This window comes from Bos grunniens, chromosome 5 (assembly GCF_055505025.1).
Source record: "Bos grunniens cultivar Pamir isolate PY7600 chromosome 5, Bosgru_T2T1.0, whole genome shotgun sequence".
NCBI classification, from domain to species: Eukaryota; Metazoa; Chordata; class Mammalia; order Artiodactyla; family Bovidae; genus Bos; species Bos grunniens.
Window position 1 is genome coordinate 46,883,123 of NC_141169.1, and position 16,260 is coordinate 46,899,382.

A 16,260-nucleotide genomic window follows, 5' to 3' on the forward strand; every position below is an offset into this window, starting at 1 on the left:
CCTTACTTTCTGATCCAGCCATGACTAAAGGAGCCACTAAAAACTCCCAAAAATGTGAACCAAAGAGACCACGAGTACAAGAACTGCAAAAGCATAAGCGTTAAAAAAAATATGGAGGAGCTGGTGAGAGCACATTAAGAATAATTTACCAGGACTTTAAGTACAGGGGAGAATGAAGACCAGTGGGAAATAATTTCGACTCTGCTCCCAAGGCCCTGAAAATTAAAAAGAAATTAAAACACACACACACACAAAAGATCTGAAGTTCTACAAGATACTAAATATAAGATAGAGAATATAGCAGAGGCTCATAAAAATAATATAGGTAAAAGAACAAAATACATTGAGAAAAAGCAAGAGTGATCTAACTAAAACTCTAGCCTTTCTGACTTGGAATCTGTACATTTATATGGAACTAATAAAAAAATAATTGGTGATTGCTGAAAAATATTTGTATTCTAAACTCTCTCCAGGCTACTAGACCAAGACTAACACCAGAAATGGATCAGGAGTAAAATTACAGTTAGAAAAGGGGAGAAAAGTAAGGTAGGACATTAAAATTTTATTCTGAAATTATCTCTGGCCACGACAATAAAATTTAACAAATATTCACTGAACAGTCTTACTCCTGTCATCAGCTGTACAATACATACAGTATCATAGAACTGGCCACTAGGATTAAAATCCACTAGAACATATTTCATGTTAAGTGGCGACAGCAGCATCTCACAGAAATTTTTACATACATATATACACAGTCCACATTCAACCATTTTCACATATTTTCAGTACACACAGTTGCAGCATATTACAGTCACGTGTCTAAGTTGTTGCTCGATAGAAACCCAAGCCACTGCCTAGACATAACTGTAGCAGTTGAGCTGAGTATAATTACAATTAATTTCATCTATGTCCATAGCAGAGATGTACAAGCCCCTAAGAAACAGAGTTCACAAATACTTTTTTTTTTAATGCTACCACAGCATTATGTTGGGCAATATTAAAACCTTTACCGACCAAATCAGTTTGTTTTTAAGTCTTCTGCTTACCAGAATATTCTTGATGAAAAAAATTACAAAAATGAATGCTCTCTTGAAAATAATTCACACTTTGAAGATTCCAATATGGCCCAATGCTGACGCCTAAAGTGTTTCCTAACATTCTGATGGAGTCCTTCCACATGACTCCAAACCACCTAGTAAGTTTAAAAGTGGCTTAAGTGCCTTGCACCCAAATTGTAAAAATCCCTGGCCATCCTTACTAGAGCCAGGCATATATAAAAGGAATGCACTTTGGTTCATACCAAATGCCCTGGGATTAATCACACTATAAAATTAAATGGTTTGAGGTAAATTTTTACAAATACAGTCGATTTTTGTCTAGTGTTAGCATAACAAAAAAAAAAATATCATTTAAAAAATCAGTCTGATGTTAAGATACAACAAAGACCATCTTTAACCCCTTAAACATAGGAATTCCATGCGTAACTAACCAGTGGTGACCTTTTTTGGTGCTTGACAATGATATACGCCTTATGGTTTCTATTAAGGCCAGTAAGTATCTGGATGTTTAAGACAGATGTCTCTTTGCAGAGGTGGGTTCCATTCTTACTGCCTAGTATTCAAAGAGTTAAAGAGGCCAAAAAATGCATGCCCTACAACATGGCATTCAGAACAAAAGGCACACTGTTATCACTAAGGGCACAATTTCTCCTCTACTGTTAATCTACACTGTCTTGCATCACTGTTGTAGCAACACACGGAAGTGGTGATGCACGCCCTGGGGGTGCAAGAAACGGAGCCAGATGAGACCACAACCAAAGACCAGACCACACTGTGCTCTTAAATCTGAAAACAGCTCAGACATCCCTAGACAATGGTAACCTGTGAGACCAAGGACTGTTTCCAAGCCAACTCCTACTAGCCTAGCAGAGCCCTTCACTGATTTACGTTTTAAAATCACAACGATGCAACATTTGTCTTTTTCTTTGACATTATAATTAAGCTAGACTTAAAAAGCAGCTCTATCACTAAACACTGAACGTGGTGGCTCTTTGTGAATGAGGGGAGTTTCACTGTATTTAGGAAGTGCAGTGGGGGGAGCCCCAGTGCCGCACATTTTAGTTTGGCTTAAAAGCTTCCGGTTACATTTGTGAATAAACACAGTCACAAATGCACTGTTGGCATGTGAAGAACCAGTTCTGTGTGGTGGGGGAGGAGACAAGCAGTATTAGACTGTTTATAAACTTTAACATGGATAATCATTCTATAGGGAAATTCATATTAATGGCAGGCTCAGGTTCATTTATTTCAGTGAAAATCTTGAGAGTGGATACGGCGGAAGAGGAGCATTGCAAGGGGAAAATAGCCTTTATGTTTCTGTTTGTTTTAATGACCTAAAGACACTAACCATCGTTAAGAGGCTTATGGTTTTCTAAAGCCACCACGAGTCTTACACTTCTTATGCCTTTAAGCCAAAATTTTAATAATACACAATCTTTAAATTCTATAAGCCACTGACTGATCACATGAGCATCATTTAAAATGCAACTAACATTATTGCACTTCCATAGATTACACAGAAATGTGTACAACAGGCTAAAGAATTTGACTAGGGGAAAGAAGCTATAATTTCTAAATACAGAAGTATAAATTAATTTATCAGTGACACCCTTAAATAGTAAAGCAAATATCAACACCACTACTTTATTAATAAGCTAATCTTATTACTGATTTTTTGGCAAATATCTGTAATATTTCCTGAGCATTTTTCTCCACCATCAACTGACAAAGCCTCAAGATAAGTAAAGTGTTTTATTCAAAACTACTCTTTTTCTTTTTTAAAGCAAGAGAAACTGTAGGATTAATATTAAAAGAACTTAACCGGAAACTTTCTTGGCCTCACTGGGGACCATGCTTTAAGTACTTGTAAATCAATTTACAGGCAATCCATACAATAATATCTGTGCATATAAAAGAGTATTTATCCTATTTTATACTACCCAAACCTATTGTCCAAACAGGCAGAAATCTTTCTATATTAAATTGCACATAACTAAATTTTTTTCCACGTGCCTTGAAATTGATATGTATCACTGCTCATACATTAGTGATAAAATACTGAAGTTTTCACTGTGAAAATAATTATTATTCAGAGGAGAAAATATTCTTTTACCTAACTCTCAAGAGTTACTTTTACAGGTAAAGTGTCATTCCCATGAAAACAATCAAGTGCAATCCAAACAAAAGTAAAATAAAACAGGAATGCAATGTCTATGGTTCTTCTAATGATGCACAGAGTAAGTCAAACCATTTAACTTGAGGCTGAAATTTTCCTCCTTAGATTTTGTTAAAATTGGCCTTGCTGGACAAGGACAATTGACGTCTGTTGAAGAAGAGGATTTTCAATCCTCTTTCTTTTTAAAGAGGTGATGCTTTCCCAGGCTACAAGAACCTTACTGTGGCACCTGAAGTGTGAACTCACTCGAGTCTGCTAAACTGTCTTTGGACTATGGAAATCCCCACTTTAAGTAGCTAGGCTATTCTTTTTTAAATTGGAATATGAAAAAGATGGTCATAATCACAGCTAAAAATGTCTCTTTTCTGTATTAACAGTCTGGGATATGTATTTGACGGAAGGAAAAGAAATTAGATGCAAGCAACAGATGTGTGGTGAAAGAGGAACAGCGGGGAGAAAAGCAAAGAGAAGGGAAGAACAGTTAGTTCATGGAATACATTTCTAACTTTAGGTGCAAAACCAAATTCTGTTAAACGAGACTTCTTTGCAAAATGGCTCACTGATTACATTGGAGAATTTGGAGGGACACACGCGTTTCCATTCATCCACCAGGTTTGCTTGGCTGGCCTTTAGAACGTCAAAATGCTAACTGAGCATTTCAACTGTGGGGATTTTGTCTCTGAGCACTATTTCAGGGGAAAAAACCTCTAAGGTGCAATTTTTCTTACAATATCATTTTCGTCCTGACCATCCTCCTCCCACCATCACTACCACCCAGGTAACTTATGGAAAACAAAGCAGGACATGCTGCACCTGTGCATGACCCTGGAGTGTGGAGAGAGAAGGGCTTGTTGGGGGCGGGGGGGCCTTCAGAGGCAATCACCTTGGGGAGAATACACTATGAACCATGAAGACATAGTGAATGTCTCTGACACCAATCTGTAGATGCGCGGCAGTCATGATGTGATCAATGGCCTGCCACTGATGTTTATTACTCTGCCACACTAATTACAGTAAGGCTCATCGTACTTTTAGAACACAAAAACAGTTTCAGAAAGTATAAAAACTTAAAGCATTGTCCCCATGTATTTTATAAAACAAAACAAACTTTCTTACATTAAAACAAGTGCCGAAAAGATACAAATGAGTCGAGTTATTGAGCAAATAAAAACAGGTCTGAGCTACTCTTTTTCAACCCAATAAGGCTCAGCAATGTCGTATCTTTCAGAATTACCAGCATCGGGGGGCTCAGCTCAGCTAACCAGTTTTGGCAATACTGTCCTCTGCTGAATATTCCCATTGGCATCTGTCATCTGTGCCAGATTAGTCCTCAGTTTGGAAGCTGAGCTGGAAGGTGGAGGTAACTTGGAAATGGATGTGATAGCACCAGTGCTCTCAGTGATCCTCTTCACAGACGTCTTCTCCCCCGTCGGAGGCTTTGGCAGCCGCCTCCTCAGCCAGGGGTGCCGCAAAGCCTGGCCAGGGGTCATGCGAACTGCAGGATCCCATTCTAAACACTGTTTTAAGAAGTCAAGGAAGAGGGGATCGTCACACCCCTTCAGTGCATTCCCCCACTCTCTGCTCTCTGGTGGGCCCCTCAGTTTCCCCCTCCGGGAACGGCCACCATTGAGGACCACGGAGCCGTCTGAGAGAGTCGTGACAGTGCAGTAACGAGGATAACCCTTGGAACTCACAAAATTTTTGGCTCGTTTGGATGCATCCAGCAGTTTCTGGGAGGGCATGCCCAACAGTTCAATCATACAGGCCAGCTGGTCCCCTTCATCCTCCCCAGGCAAGAGGGGGTAACCAGTCAGGAGCTCTGCGAGGATGCAGCCCAGGCTCCACATGTCGATGGGCATGCCATACCTGGCACCAAGGATCACTTCCGGGGCCCGGTAGAAACGGGACTGGATGTATGTGTAGACCCGCTGGTGCTCGTAACAACTGGAGCCAAAATCAATCACTTTAATCCCGCTTCTACCCTGCTGCTTCAATAAAATGTTCTCGGGCTTCAAGTCACAGTGAATTATCCTGTTTTTGTGCAAAGCGTCCAGGCACTGCAGGATGGAGTGGGCGAACTTGCGAACCAGAGGCAGACTAAAGCCCTGGAACTTGTTCTTCTTGATGAGCTCATAGAGGTTCATGCTGAGCAGCTCGAATGTCATGCAGATGTGGTTGCGGAAGGTGAAGTTCTCCAACATGTGGATGACGTTCATGGTGTTGTCCTTGTCCTGCTTGCGCAGATGCTCCAGGATGCGGATCTCCTCGGCCGCCTGCCGGTGGAAGCGCTTCTCGTTCCGCACCATCTTCAGGGCCACGTGCTGGTGGACTTTGTGGTCGTAGGCCTTGACCACCTGCCCAAAGCTCCCCTTCCCAATGACCTTGAGGACCTCGTACCTGTAAGCCACGTGATCGTGGGGCACCTGCACATAGGACCCCTGGTCATCGTCGTAGCCACCGTTGTTGGGCCCGCCTGTCATGCCCTGGCGCTTCTTTGCATTTGGACCTAAGAAGTATATTTCAGGGTAGCTGAAAATCTCGTGGTGTTCAAAGCTGGTTAGTTTTTGCATGTATTGCTTCATCGCTTGCTCCGGAGTCATGGGGGTGGCTTTCACCTTCCCCATGCCTTCCAGAGACTTCAGAGAGGTGGAACTCCCCTGCCGTCTGTGGATGCTCTCCAGCTGCCGCTCCGGCACCACTGGCAACCCCGTTTTGCCCACCGTGGTAAGCCCATTTGGTTGTGTCGTGAGCACTGTCCGCTTGTTACTGTTATCCTCAAACAGCTGCTGAACCTGGATCTGTCCGTGGCTGCTGACGTGTAGGTGGTCATTCATTGTGTGCTTACTGCCGCCAATCTGGAATTCAGAGAGGGAACATCAATGGAACAGAAGAGGTTCGTTCAAAAGGGCTATTTTATACGTTGGCTCCCACCCCCACCTTTACGAAATCCAACTTGGTTTGAATGTACAGTCGGTATCAGGTTTCTTCAAAGGAAAGAGCTGTGCACGCAGCAGGGACCTCACCAACATTGCCACAGGGAGAGTGGACGTCGTGATGCAGAGAGCCTCAAAGGCAGAAGAGGCTGAGGGGCTGGGGATGGCTATGAAACGAGGGATCTGGAAAAAAAGAAAGGACCCCAGAACTGCTGCACCTAACAAAGAGTTTGCTGTACATGTTTTCAGGGTCCTTAGAGTAAGTTCTCAGTGGAGGCAGAGATCAGGTTTCTTGGTCATCATTCTCTACCTAACATTTAGCACAGGCACTGTGGTATCATAGACATTCCATTCAACCCATACTTGATATCACGATGAAAGGATACAGAAAGAGCATGAACACATGGGCACTCTACTGGCTCTCCCGCCCCTGGATTACAACATTTTTCACACTTCACTTAGTAGCTTCTTTATTGCCATGAGGGCAGGGACCAGGTCAGTCTTGTTTACTACTCCGTCTCTGGAATTTAGCTCTATTCTGAGAGCACTGCTGTCTTCATTCTTGGTCTTCTCCACTACTCGCAAATCAAACTAATTATACCTAGGAAAGTACTTGATCCAGAAGCAGAGAATTGTACTTTTAGGCTGGAAAAGATTCCCATGTAGATATACACTGTAGTATCTTATAAACCCCAAACCTATTTTTAAGTCTCTGGGCTGTACTGACTGTGATGACCATTTAAGGCCATCCAGCCCAACAATCCAACCGCCTCACTCGGCGGGCCTTCCTTTGGTCAATGGCTTGGCTCTCTCAAAACATGTATTTCTCCCGGCTGCTGGGATACTCAGCTTTCCAACAAGGAATACAATGTAGCGATTTCTATTTCAGGCACACAAGCCATCCCTGAACATTCCTGTATGAACAAAAGTGAAGGCATAAGCCAGGGGGCCCCAGCCTTCTCACAGAGAATCTACTTGGGATTTCTCTCAAGCATTATTATGGCCAAGAGGTGAGGGGTGGAAGAGAACTAACAGCCAGGATCCCCTCCCAGTTAGGAATTCTTGCCAGCCTCAGACAATAACTCACAAGTCTTAAAAGCATCCCAGCAGGTGATTTTTTTTATATGAAAGCTTAAAGATGAACTTGCTGTTTGCGATCCATCTCATTCATTCAGTGTTCTCTGAGGTCTGGCCACACAGCCCTTCAGGAGTATACAGTCAATTAGCTGAAGTCCTAAACTTTCAGTATTTTCCCCATCATCTCCTAAACCCTATCTCTTGGACTTTACATATCACTAAATGCATAGAAGTGCTCTATGTAATATTATAATTCAAGAAATGGTTTGGGACTACCTAGATTACAAAATGAAATTCCAAGTCAATCTCACTAGGAGTCCAAGACCTTCAAATTTTAACTGATGTACTATCTGAGGCATGTGCTTTCTCTCTGCAATCTTCTAAAACAAAGGAGAATACAGTTCAGTACTTGGGCCTGTCTGAAGTGGGATTTCATTGACTGAGGGATTTTACTTCTTAGATTTCTGCAAGACTTCTAGTTGAACCCTTCTACTAAACTCACAGATGGTATTCTATGTTAAATGAACTTATCTTCTGTCAGTGTAGCCAGACAAGTTATTTTATCCTCATTCTTTGCCAAAAGCAAAGCAGTTTGTAAAAATGAATTAGGGAAGTCCTGGATGTATATATGAAAGTAGTACAGTCTTGTCCAATGCTTTTTGTCTAAGCCTCACTCTCTGTACCTCTCCTCCTCCCCACTGTGGTCTTTCAAGTACCAGGAATGAAAGGACCTGAAATTAGAAATATATGTCTCCTAGTGAACCGTTCTCTTCAGGGCAGCCTGGAGAGATTTCAGAAGAAAAACCAACATTACCAGTATACACAGTACAAAAGCATGAGGCTTCATTGGGGACAAAATTGACCTTGGAGCCATAGGAAGTTCTAAAAAGAGGGCAAAGTAAAACATTCTGAGCTTCAGAAACCGACTTCAATTTTTATAATAGCAATTTTAATGTTCTGCATAATTTAAAATACCATCACAAAAGCTGAGTGACTAGAACTAGAGTTTTCCAATTAATTGGATGACCTTCTGTCTCTCCCAACTATCTACTCTTGGTCTCTTCCACAGCAGCAATCAAGGAGGGTTCCAGGGTTCCCCCAGGGTTCAAGCCTCAAGTTGCTCATGGCTTTTACTCCCAGAACACCTCCAGCTTAGACAAGCCCAATCCATGACTCCTGAACTCAAGACTCGCTGTGTCCAACTACAGATCAGCTGCCTTCCTCATGTATTTCTCCATGAAATACTCAATGCAGGAAACCCAGATTCTAAATGAATCTAAGCTCCACCACTACAAACTATATGACCTTGGGCAATTAATCTCTCTGAACCTCAGGGCCCTTATCGGTATAAAGAGGGTAACAAGGCTGCCTCATTAGGGGCATTAGGAGGGTTAAACAAGGTAACTCAACTCAACTCAAACTCAACTCGCACTTTTCCCACTCAAACCACTTCTTCCTCCCATAACCCTGCATTTCTGACCAAGAAAACGCTGTGCTGCTGTGCTCAGTTGTGGCCAACTCTTTGTGACCCCATGGACTGTAGCCCAATAGGCATCAATGTCCATGGGGTTTTTCAGGCAAGAATACTGAAGTGGGTGGCCATTCCCTTCTCCAGGGAATCTTCCCCACCCAGGGATCAAATCTGGGTTTCCTGCATCGTAGGCAGATTCTTTACCGTATGAGCCACCCTCCCGAATAGTCACTCAGTCCATCTCCATATCTCCTGTACCTTCCCAAGTCACCATGGAGCCCCACCATCATTTCTAACTGACCCACTCCCCTCCAGCCTCGCTATCCCACCTGGAGTTCTTGTGTCTTTTACTGGGACAACAGAAGCAGCCTCTTCACGTGTCCTTTTGCTTCTAAGCCTAGAATTCACCATCTCTCCTCTCCATGATGTTTCTGGAGTTACCACTGAAAATGTCACTCACACTGCCCTTGACTTTGCTTAAGGCTCATGTGGGCACTCCATTTCCACAAAGAACTGAAGAACTTACAGGCAAGAACATGAGGTTCTAAAATGCTGAGCCTAAATGACCTGAGTCTTTCCAGTGTCACCTACCACTGTCACACTCTCTCTGAGAATAATAAGCTGGATTCCCTACGACCCATGGAGACACCACTCTCTTTTACATTCCTCTCTTTTCGGTGAAGTCATGTTTCATAATGGTTAGGTGTTCAGGGATTTTCAATTAGACACATGGGAAATGAATCTAAGCTCCACCACTTCAAACTATATGACCTTGAGTAATTAATCTCTCTGAACCTCAGGGCCCTTATCGGTATAAAGAGGGTAACAAGGCTGCCTCATTAGGGGGGTTAGGAGGGTTAAACAAGGTAAAAGGCATAGTGTGCTTAGTATAGTAGTGAGTAAGCAGAGACATTACTTTGTCAATAAACGTCCGTCCAGTCAGGCTATGGTTTTTCCAGTGGTCATGTATGGATGTGAGAGTTGGACTATGAAGCAAGCTGAGCACCGAAGAATTGATGCTTTTGAACTGTGGTGTTGGGAGAAGACTCTTGAGAGTCCCTTGCACTGCAAGGAGATCCAACCAGTCCATCCTAAAGAAGATCAGTCCTGAATATTCATTGGAAGGACCAATGTTGAAGCTGGAACTCCAATACTTTGGCCACCTGATGTGAAGAACTGACTCATTTGAAAAGACCCTGATGCTGGTAAAGATTGAGGGCAGGAGCAGAAGGGGACAACAGAGGATGAGATGGTTGGATGGCATCACCGACTCAATGGACATGGGTTTGAGTGGACTCCGGGAGTTGGTGATAGACAGGGAGGCCTGGAGTGCTGTGGTTCATGGGGTTGCAAAGAGTCGGACACGACTGAGCGACTGAACTGAACTGAAAGGAGAGCTAGAACTATCATCCTTTCCAAGTGCTGCTTGAAATCTTGTTAACGTGGGCCATGTGGAAAACTCCTACTCACCCTTCAATGGCCAGTTCAACTCTCACCTCCTCTTTGAAAAGGTCCCCTTCCCTTCCAGGGTGCTTACAGAGCACTGATATATTAAAATACTTATTTCATTTCACACCTGTTTTCAAACCTGATATACCAACCAGGATGTGAGCAGTTCCAGGGTGGGGTCACCTCTTATCTTTTTAAATCCTTATTGACATAAATCCAAGCATACAGTAAGCACCAGTCAATTTCTGCTGAATGGAAGAACGTATGTCAGTAACTCCTTTTAAACTCTCACCTCTTTAAGTTATTCTTGACAACTACCTTTGTACCTTCATAACAAAACATGAAGTTAACACCCAGGGAATCAAGACTTGTCCCTGGTGACTCAGTTAGGATTGCAATACATAAGCAGAGACATGGAGGCAAGGACAGCCCGTTAAAAGAATAATAGCATCAACTAAATACCTAAAAGTGACATGTGGAATCTTAAAAACTTTCCAGATGTTAAGGAAATTCATTTGAGGGGCTCCAGTAAAGGAGGCAGAGAAGGCAATGGCAACCTACTCCAGTACGCTTGCCTGGAAAATCCCATGGATGGAGGAGCCTGGTAGGCTGCAGTACACGGGGTCACGAAGAGTCAGACACGACTGAGCAACTTCACTTTCACTTTTCACTTTCATTCACTGGAGAAGAAAATGACAACCCACTCCAGTGCTCTTGCCTGGAGAATCCCAGGGATGGGGGAGCCTGGTGGGCTGCCGTCTATGGGGTCACACAGAGTCGGACATGACTGAAGCGACTTAGCAGCAGCAGTAAAGGAGGATATTGTCTTACACACCATAGGAATCTACAATCACAACCTGGGTCAGAAGCTCAATTAACTGTTCTATAAAAGGCGGGGGAGTGGGGGAGAAACCCTAGAAATGCCAAAACATTTCCAGAATACATAGGCCAGAACTATACCATAAACTTAAGGATGTTTAAAACCTCTTACTTGCTTTTTCCTTTTTGGCCAATGCCTATCTAGCACAGTGCCTGTTGAATTTAAAAATAACACAGTGAGTGGATGTAATTGTTAGATACCTAAAATGTATGGATTAAAGCAGAGATACCTAAAAAAGCCCTCGTTGACCATGAAACATTTTTGCATTAAAAATTATATAAGAACAATAGTCTAGCCAATTTGGTAGTTTTAATCTCTTCCAAAAATAAAAGGGAAAATTGCACATACTTCCCTGTGTTAACATTTCTGGGAGTTTTCAAATTTCACTGGAGTCATCTTAGAAATGCTATATGGTGTTATGGGAATAGAACTGAGTCCAAAATGATCGGAATTTTAGCTCCTCCTCAAACACTGATGGTCTGTGTGGCCCTGAGTCAAATGTCTACTTTTCTTCTACCAAACTCTACTATTTTTTAAAATGGAATATTCATTCTTCAACTCCAATTATTTTACAACAGTAAAACTGGTAACTGGAGAGTGCTTTAAACATTAAGCAGTTATAAAAGTGATACAATACTAATATTTCAGAATTTTAAAAATAAGCAAATTAATATCCCCCATAAAACATTAAAAAGAAAAAACTATTAAGAATCAGAATAGTTACTAGGTATGTATGCTTTTAGGACCAAAAGAGATACACAAAATGACTAATGTACAAGATATCCATGGAGACAAGGAACAAGAGGGCAATGCACTAGATAAATTCCAAAGTTTATAATTCTCAGTCATATATTTATCTACCTACTACATCACTCACAAGGGAAAACATAGGCAAACACTAGTTTCTTCTGCATAATGCTTCCCCTACTCAATCATTAATAGCTATTCCTAGTTGTAACTCCTGTGAAATTAAAAACTAAAAACTTTTAAAAATCTCAAAGACGTATAGAAACATGGATCTTTAAGGTTTGTGCCTTTATAAAGAAACCAGTTCAATTTCCTAAAATTAGCAGTCAAGCAGTATGTAAAGCTGAACTCAGGAGGGCCTGGGCTTTAGCTCCAGCTTTCATAGAAACTAGCTCAGGCATCTCGACCAAACCAGTTAACTTGTCTGCTCTCCTCATCCAAAAAATGAAGGAGCAGAACCAGATAAAACCCCGTGGTCCTTTTACTCACCCATTTGAGGAAGTCTGCGATATTCTGTAAATATTTAAAACCAAAACTAAACAACAACCAGAACCAAAATTCATACTTTCAAAACCAAGCTTCTAATCAATGGCACACTGAAGTTTTAGGTGAATCAAATAGACACCACAGTAAAATACAAGCACTATCATTAGGAGAGCTGAGAAGCACCCACATATCTTTTCATTTCTGGTCTCCCACAGACTACTCCTCTAGTAGTCACCTTTCATTTTCCATCATCTTATACACATTTCATTTGCAAAGAGGTTCTGATCAAGCAAAGCCCACTCTTAGAAAACCAGAATCCAGATGCAAACCCAGTAGTATTTCATTTCCAGGTCACACCAAGTCATGTGATCACATTCGGACATGGAAAAAAACTGGATGTTATACTTTCCAAGTTGTCAGATGATTCCAAACCAAACAAACAAACTGAAACACCTAAAACCCAATGGCAATTTCTCAACTAAAACATCACCGTGACAAGAACACGCAGAATCAGCAGTCTACTGATTCGCTTCCATCAACCACAGCCCCAACAGATTGGTTAACTTCTGTGCAGTGAATTCTTAGCCCCTGGGTCTAGATGTGTCATGAGAGACAGAAAGAGGAGGAGAGAGAGAAAGATTTAACAAGAAAACATTTTCCTGTGGAACTGTACACAGATGTTCAGGTCTAACAGAAAACATTCCACTTTGGCCATTCCCTCACAAATTCTCCCCTGATAAACAAGTTTCCGCATAGCACATGACCTTCAGAGCTACCCCTCTAGGCTAGAAATGGCCTATTCTACAAGAACTTAACTTTCACTTGGCAAACAAAGCCATATCCCTAGCAAGCGCCCCTCATTTAGAACCATCTTAGGCGTTTCCTCTGAAAGATTCAGAGGAATATGTAAACAAGTCCCTGGAAACCATCACCTCCTCCGGTGCACAGCTCTGCTAGGCTGTCAGCCACCATCCAAGGGCTCTCTCTGGGACTGAGAAAAGAGGTACACGCTGAAGTCAAGTCCAGCTTGCTGATCTCTGCAGCCACCGGTCTGGTGCTGGGCTCTCACCTCCCTCTTGGCCCTGTCAAGTGCCCTGCCCTTCCCACCTCCCTGGGAAGCAAAGCTGGCCCTTTCCTTCTGAATAATACCCAACTGCAGAAACCTACAGGGGTGGCTTGTTTTGACTGCTGCTGCGGCTCTTATTTTTGTTAATGTTAATTACAATTTCTGCTATGTTCAAACCTGTAGCACTCATAAAACATGCTTCCACACGCGGGGGACAATTGGCGGTGCTCCCTGCTGGCTGAGGCCAGGCCTGCGAGGCTCTTTGGGGGATCTATTTTCCGGGCAGGACAGCCGGGCTGACCCTAACACAGATCTATTTCTATAAATATCCACTACCCAACGTGGTGGCGGAGGGGGAGGGATGTTTATCCGGTCGGGGAAAGGAGCTCGAGGAAGCAAAGACGGGGGGAAAAAAAGAGGGGAAAAGAGCCGGAGGAAGTTCGAAGGAAGGGGAGTGCAGGGGTGGGCGGGCTCCAGAAGGGAAGTGAGGGGCCCGTGCCACGAATCCTCCTTTGTGGCTGCAGCTTTGGGCTCGCCCAAGTTCCAGAGGGCGGCGTCCCGGAGAGGCCACTGGCCAGGGGCGTGGAGACACTCGCACTTCGACCTCTCTCCCCTCTCCCGGCTGCAGACGCCCCCAAGTACGGGTGCTGGTGCCCCGGGCCCCTCTCCCGCCCCTCGTCCCCCTCCCAGCCGCCCACGGGCTGGGTCTCACCGTGTGGGCTGCGGTGGCAGCGTTGCTGGCTCGGAGAGGCGGCAGGGCGATGGGGGAGGGCGGGCCGGTCCCCACTCCGCTCCGGGGAGCCCCCGCACCAAGCCCCGGGGAAGCCTGAAGCTGGCGAACGGCGCTGTCCCCTCCTCGGCCTGGCAGCCACGCGCGGGAGGAGACAAAAGAGGGTCAAGGGGGAGAAAGTCACTGGGACCCCGTGGCCCCGCCCCACCCCACCCCTCCAGGCTGCGGAGCCCGCTCTGCCCCGGGCCGAGCCAGGGACCTTGAGTGCGAGCGCCGGGGGAGCGGCGGGAGGCCTGGGACGCAGAAACCCGGCGCGCCCGCGGGCGGGGCTTCGGCGGCTGCAAAGTTAGGTAGGGTTCCCCCGCTCGAGCGAGTTCGCGACCCCGCCAGGGAGCCGGGCTGGGCCGGGCCGGCGGTCCACTCTGCGGGCGTCCGTAGGCCCGGAGCGGAACTGGACTGCCGACCCGGGCGCCGCCGCATCACCGAGCCCCAGAGTGGGAGGTCAGGAACGGGTCCTGTCCGGCCGGAGGGCTCCGCTCCGAGGAGCCTCGGGGCCCGCGTGTTAACAATGAGCCGAGGCGAGGGCGCGCCGTCCACCCGGGGAATCCCGCGCCGCCCAGCCGCGGCGCAGACTTTGTTCGAGGTCCTGCTGGCAGCGGGCGCCGGCGCCACGAGGGCTGGCCCGGTGGCCGGCGCGGGCAGCGGGGCCCCGGCCTCCTTACCGGTCGGGTAGGCGGCGGGAGCGGCGGCCGAAGGTTTCCTGGTTAACATGGCCGCTGGAGAAGAAAATGCATCTCAAGGCTGCCGTCTCCGCCGCCGCCGCCGCCCGTCCTGCTGCTACTTCTCGCGGCCGCCACCGCGGCCGGCCCCTGGTTGCCCCTTTGGCGGATCTCCGGCGCCTCCTCGCCGCCTCGCGTCAGCTACAGCCAGACACACACAGTCCGCTGCATCCCCTCGGCCCGGGCCCGCCGCCGCGAGCCCCCCGCTCTCCTCGCCGCCGCCGCCGTCCTCCTCTTCCTCGGGCGGCCTCAGCTCCCTCCGGCCCGTGCACATGCCTCGCCCTCCCCGGTGCGCCGCGGGCCTCCCCGATTCCCTCACATAGGGCGCGGGGGAGCGGCGGGCTGCGCCGCCTGGGCCGACTCGCTTGGGAGCCTCCTCCCGGGCCCGCGCAGGCGCGCCCCCGCGCACACTCGCCGGGAGCCCGCGCGCCGCTCGGCCCAGGAGGGCAGCCCCGCCCCCGCTCCCTCCGCCGCCGGGCAGGCCCCGCCCCCGGGCTCCCCCACCGCCGCCGCGCCACTCACTCCCGCGCCCACCCCTCCCCCACCTAGCCGCCCACCGAAGTCCCTCCCTGCTCGCCCCCGCCTCCAGTCGTCGGCGTAGACACCCCTCCACTCCCCGGAAAACTCTGCAACCTCCTCTCGCCCTTCGCCTCCCCCTCCGGCCATCTGCACTGCTCCCCTCGGCGCCTCAGCTAACGACCTTCTGCCCTCCCGGGCCTCGTCCTCTCCCCGCCCAGCGCAACCCACCACCGCTTCCCTCCCACCGAAATCGCTGCAGAAAACCCCCCTCCTCTTCCGAGCGCTTTCCCCAAACACGTATGCATTTTCAGCTTTCCGAACCTAATGGCTGCTCACAGACAATACTGCCCGCCCCCCTCCCCGCCTTCCGGGTCCCAGTGGCTTAACCACCCCATCGCCCCATCTGATCATGGAAATAACTTAGTTGTGCAAGGGTCACCTGGCTAAGGTAAGTCTAGCCCCGTTGGAGGACCGAGCCTTAGCCTGGTGACCCAGAACGTGGGCCAAGGAGGGGGCTCCCCTCCCGCTTCCACTTCCACCTCCACCACACATACTCCCTCCCCGGTTTACTGACACCTAATGACCGCTCTCCAGTCGCTAGGACGAGGGGAGGCAGCGAGGCGCTTGTGGACGGCTGCCGGGGAAGCAGCTGGCTGTGGGTTGCTAGGCAAAAATAAACATCAAAGACACCTCCCATTTCCTTAACAACTCCGAGCCTTTCCCTGCGCAGCCACTGGGAGAGACACACCTTCCTAAGCGATACCTTCAATTCCTCTCCTCCAGAGACACGAAGTCTCTTTCCCTTTCCCATCCAAGACACGTGGAGAATTTCCCTTTTTATTTTGCTATATACAGCCTCTCTTTCCCTTGCAGACGGAAAAACTGC

General features: G+C 46.7%; 1 protein-coding gene and 1 long non-coding RNA gene across 3 annotated transcripts in view; one reads left to right on the forward strand and one right to left on the reverse strand.

Moving 5' to 3' along the window:
• Window positions 1-542: 542 nt before the first annotated feature.
• On the reverse strand, window positions 543-15,268 carry DYRK2 (dual specificity tyrosine phosphorylation regulated kinase 2). Of its 2 annotated transcripts, XM_086400099.1 has the most exons (3): window positions 14,799-15,268; window positions 14,059-14,207; window positions 543-6,092 (listed from the first exon to the last, which is right to left on the reverse strand). In XM_086400099.1, the coding sequence occupies exons 1-3, from the start codon at window positions 14,845-14,847 to the stop codon at window positions 4,491-4,493; spliced, it is 1,800 nt and encodes a 599-aa protein (XP_086256225.1). In that variant the 5' UTR covers window positions 14,848-15,268; the 3' UTR covers window positions 543-4,490. The 2 variants fall into 2 exon arrangements, with proteins under 2 accessions (XP_086256225.1, XP_086256226.1); XM_086400100.1 differs by lacking the exons at window positions 14,059-14,207; window positions 14,799-15,268 and adding an exon at window positions 6,175-7,365.
• Window positions 14,296-16,260, forward strand: part of LOC147371881 (uncharacterized) — a 29,028-nt gene continuing 27,063 nt past the window's right edge. The window contains exon 1 of the long non-coding RNA XR_015163812.1: window positions 14,296-14,426. This is a non-coding gene — a long non-coding RNA (uncharacterized LOC147371881). The remainder of the gene's footprint in view (window positions 14,427-16,260) is intronic.

What these genes read in the sequence shown, in the direction of transcription:
- DYRK2 (XM_086400099.1), bottom strand. Translation starts at nt 14,847, where the DNA reads ATGTTAACCAGGAAACCTTCGGCCGCCGCTCCCGCCGCCTACCCGACC. An exon ending in TCCCGCCGCCTACCCGACCG is followed by an intron (nt 14,208 to 14,798) that starts GTAAGGAGGCCG and finishes CGTGGCTGCCAG; the next exon opens with GCCGAGGAGGGGACAGCGCC. An exon ending in CTGCCACCGCAGCCCACACG is followed by an intron (nt 6,093 to 14,058) that starts GTGAGACCCAGC and finishes TCTGAATTCCAG; the next exon opens with ATTGGCGGCAGTAAGCACAC.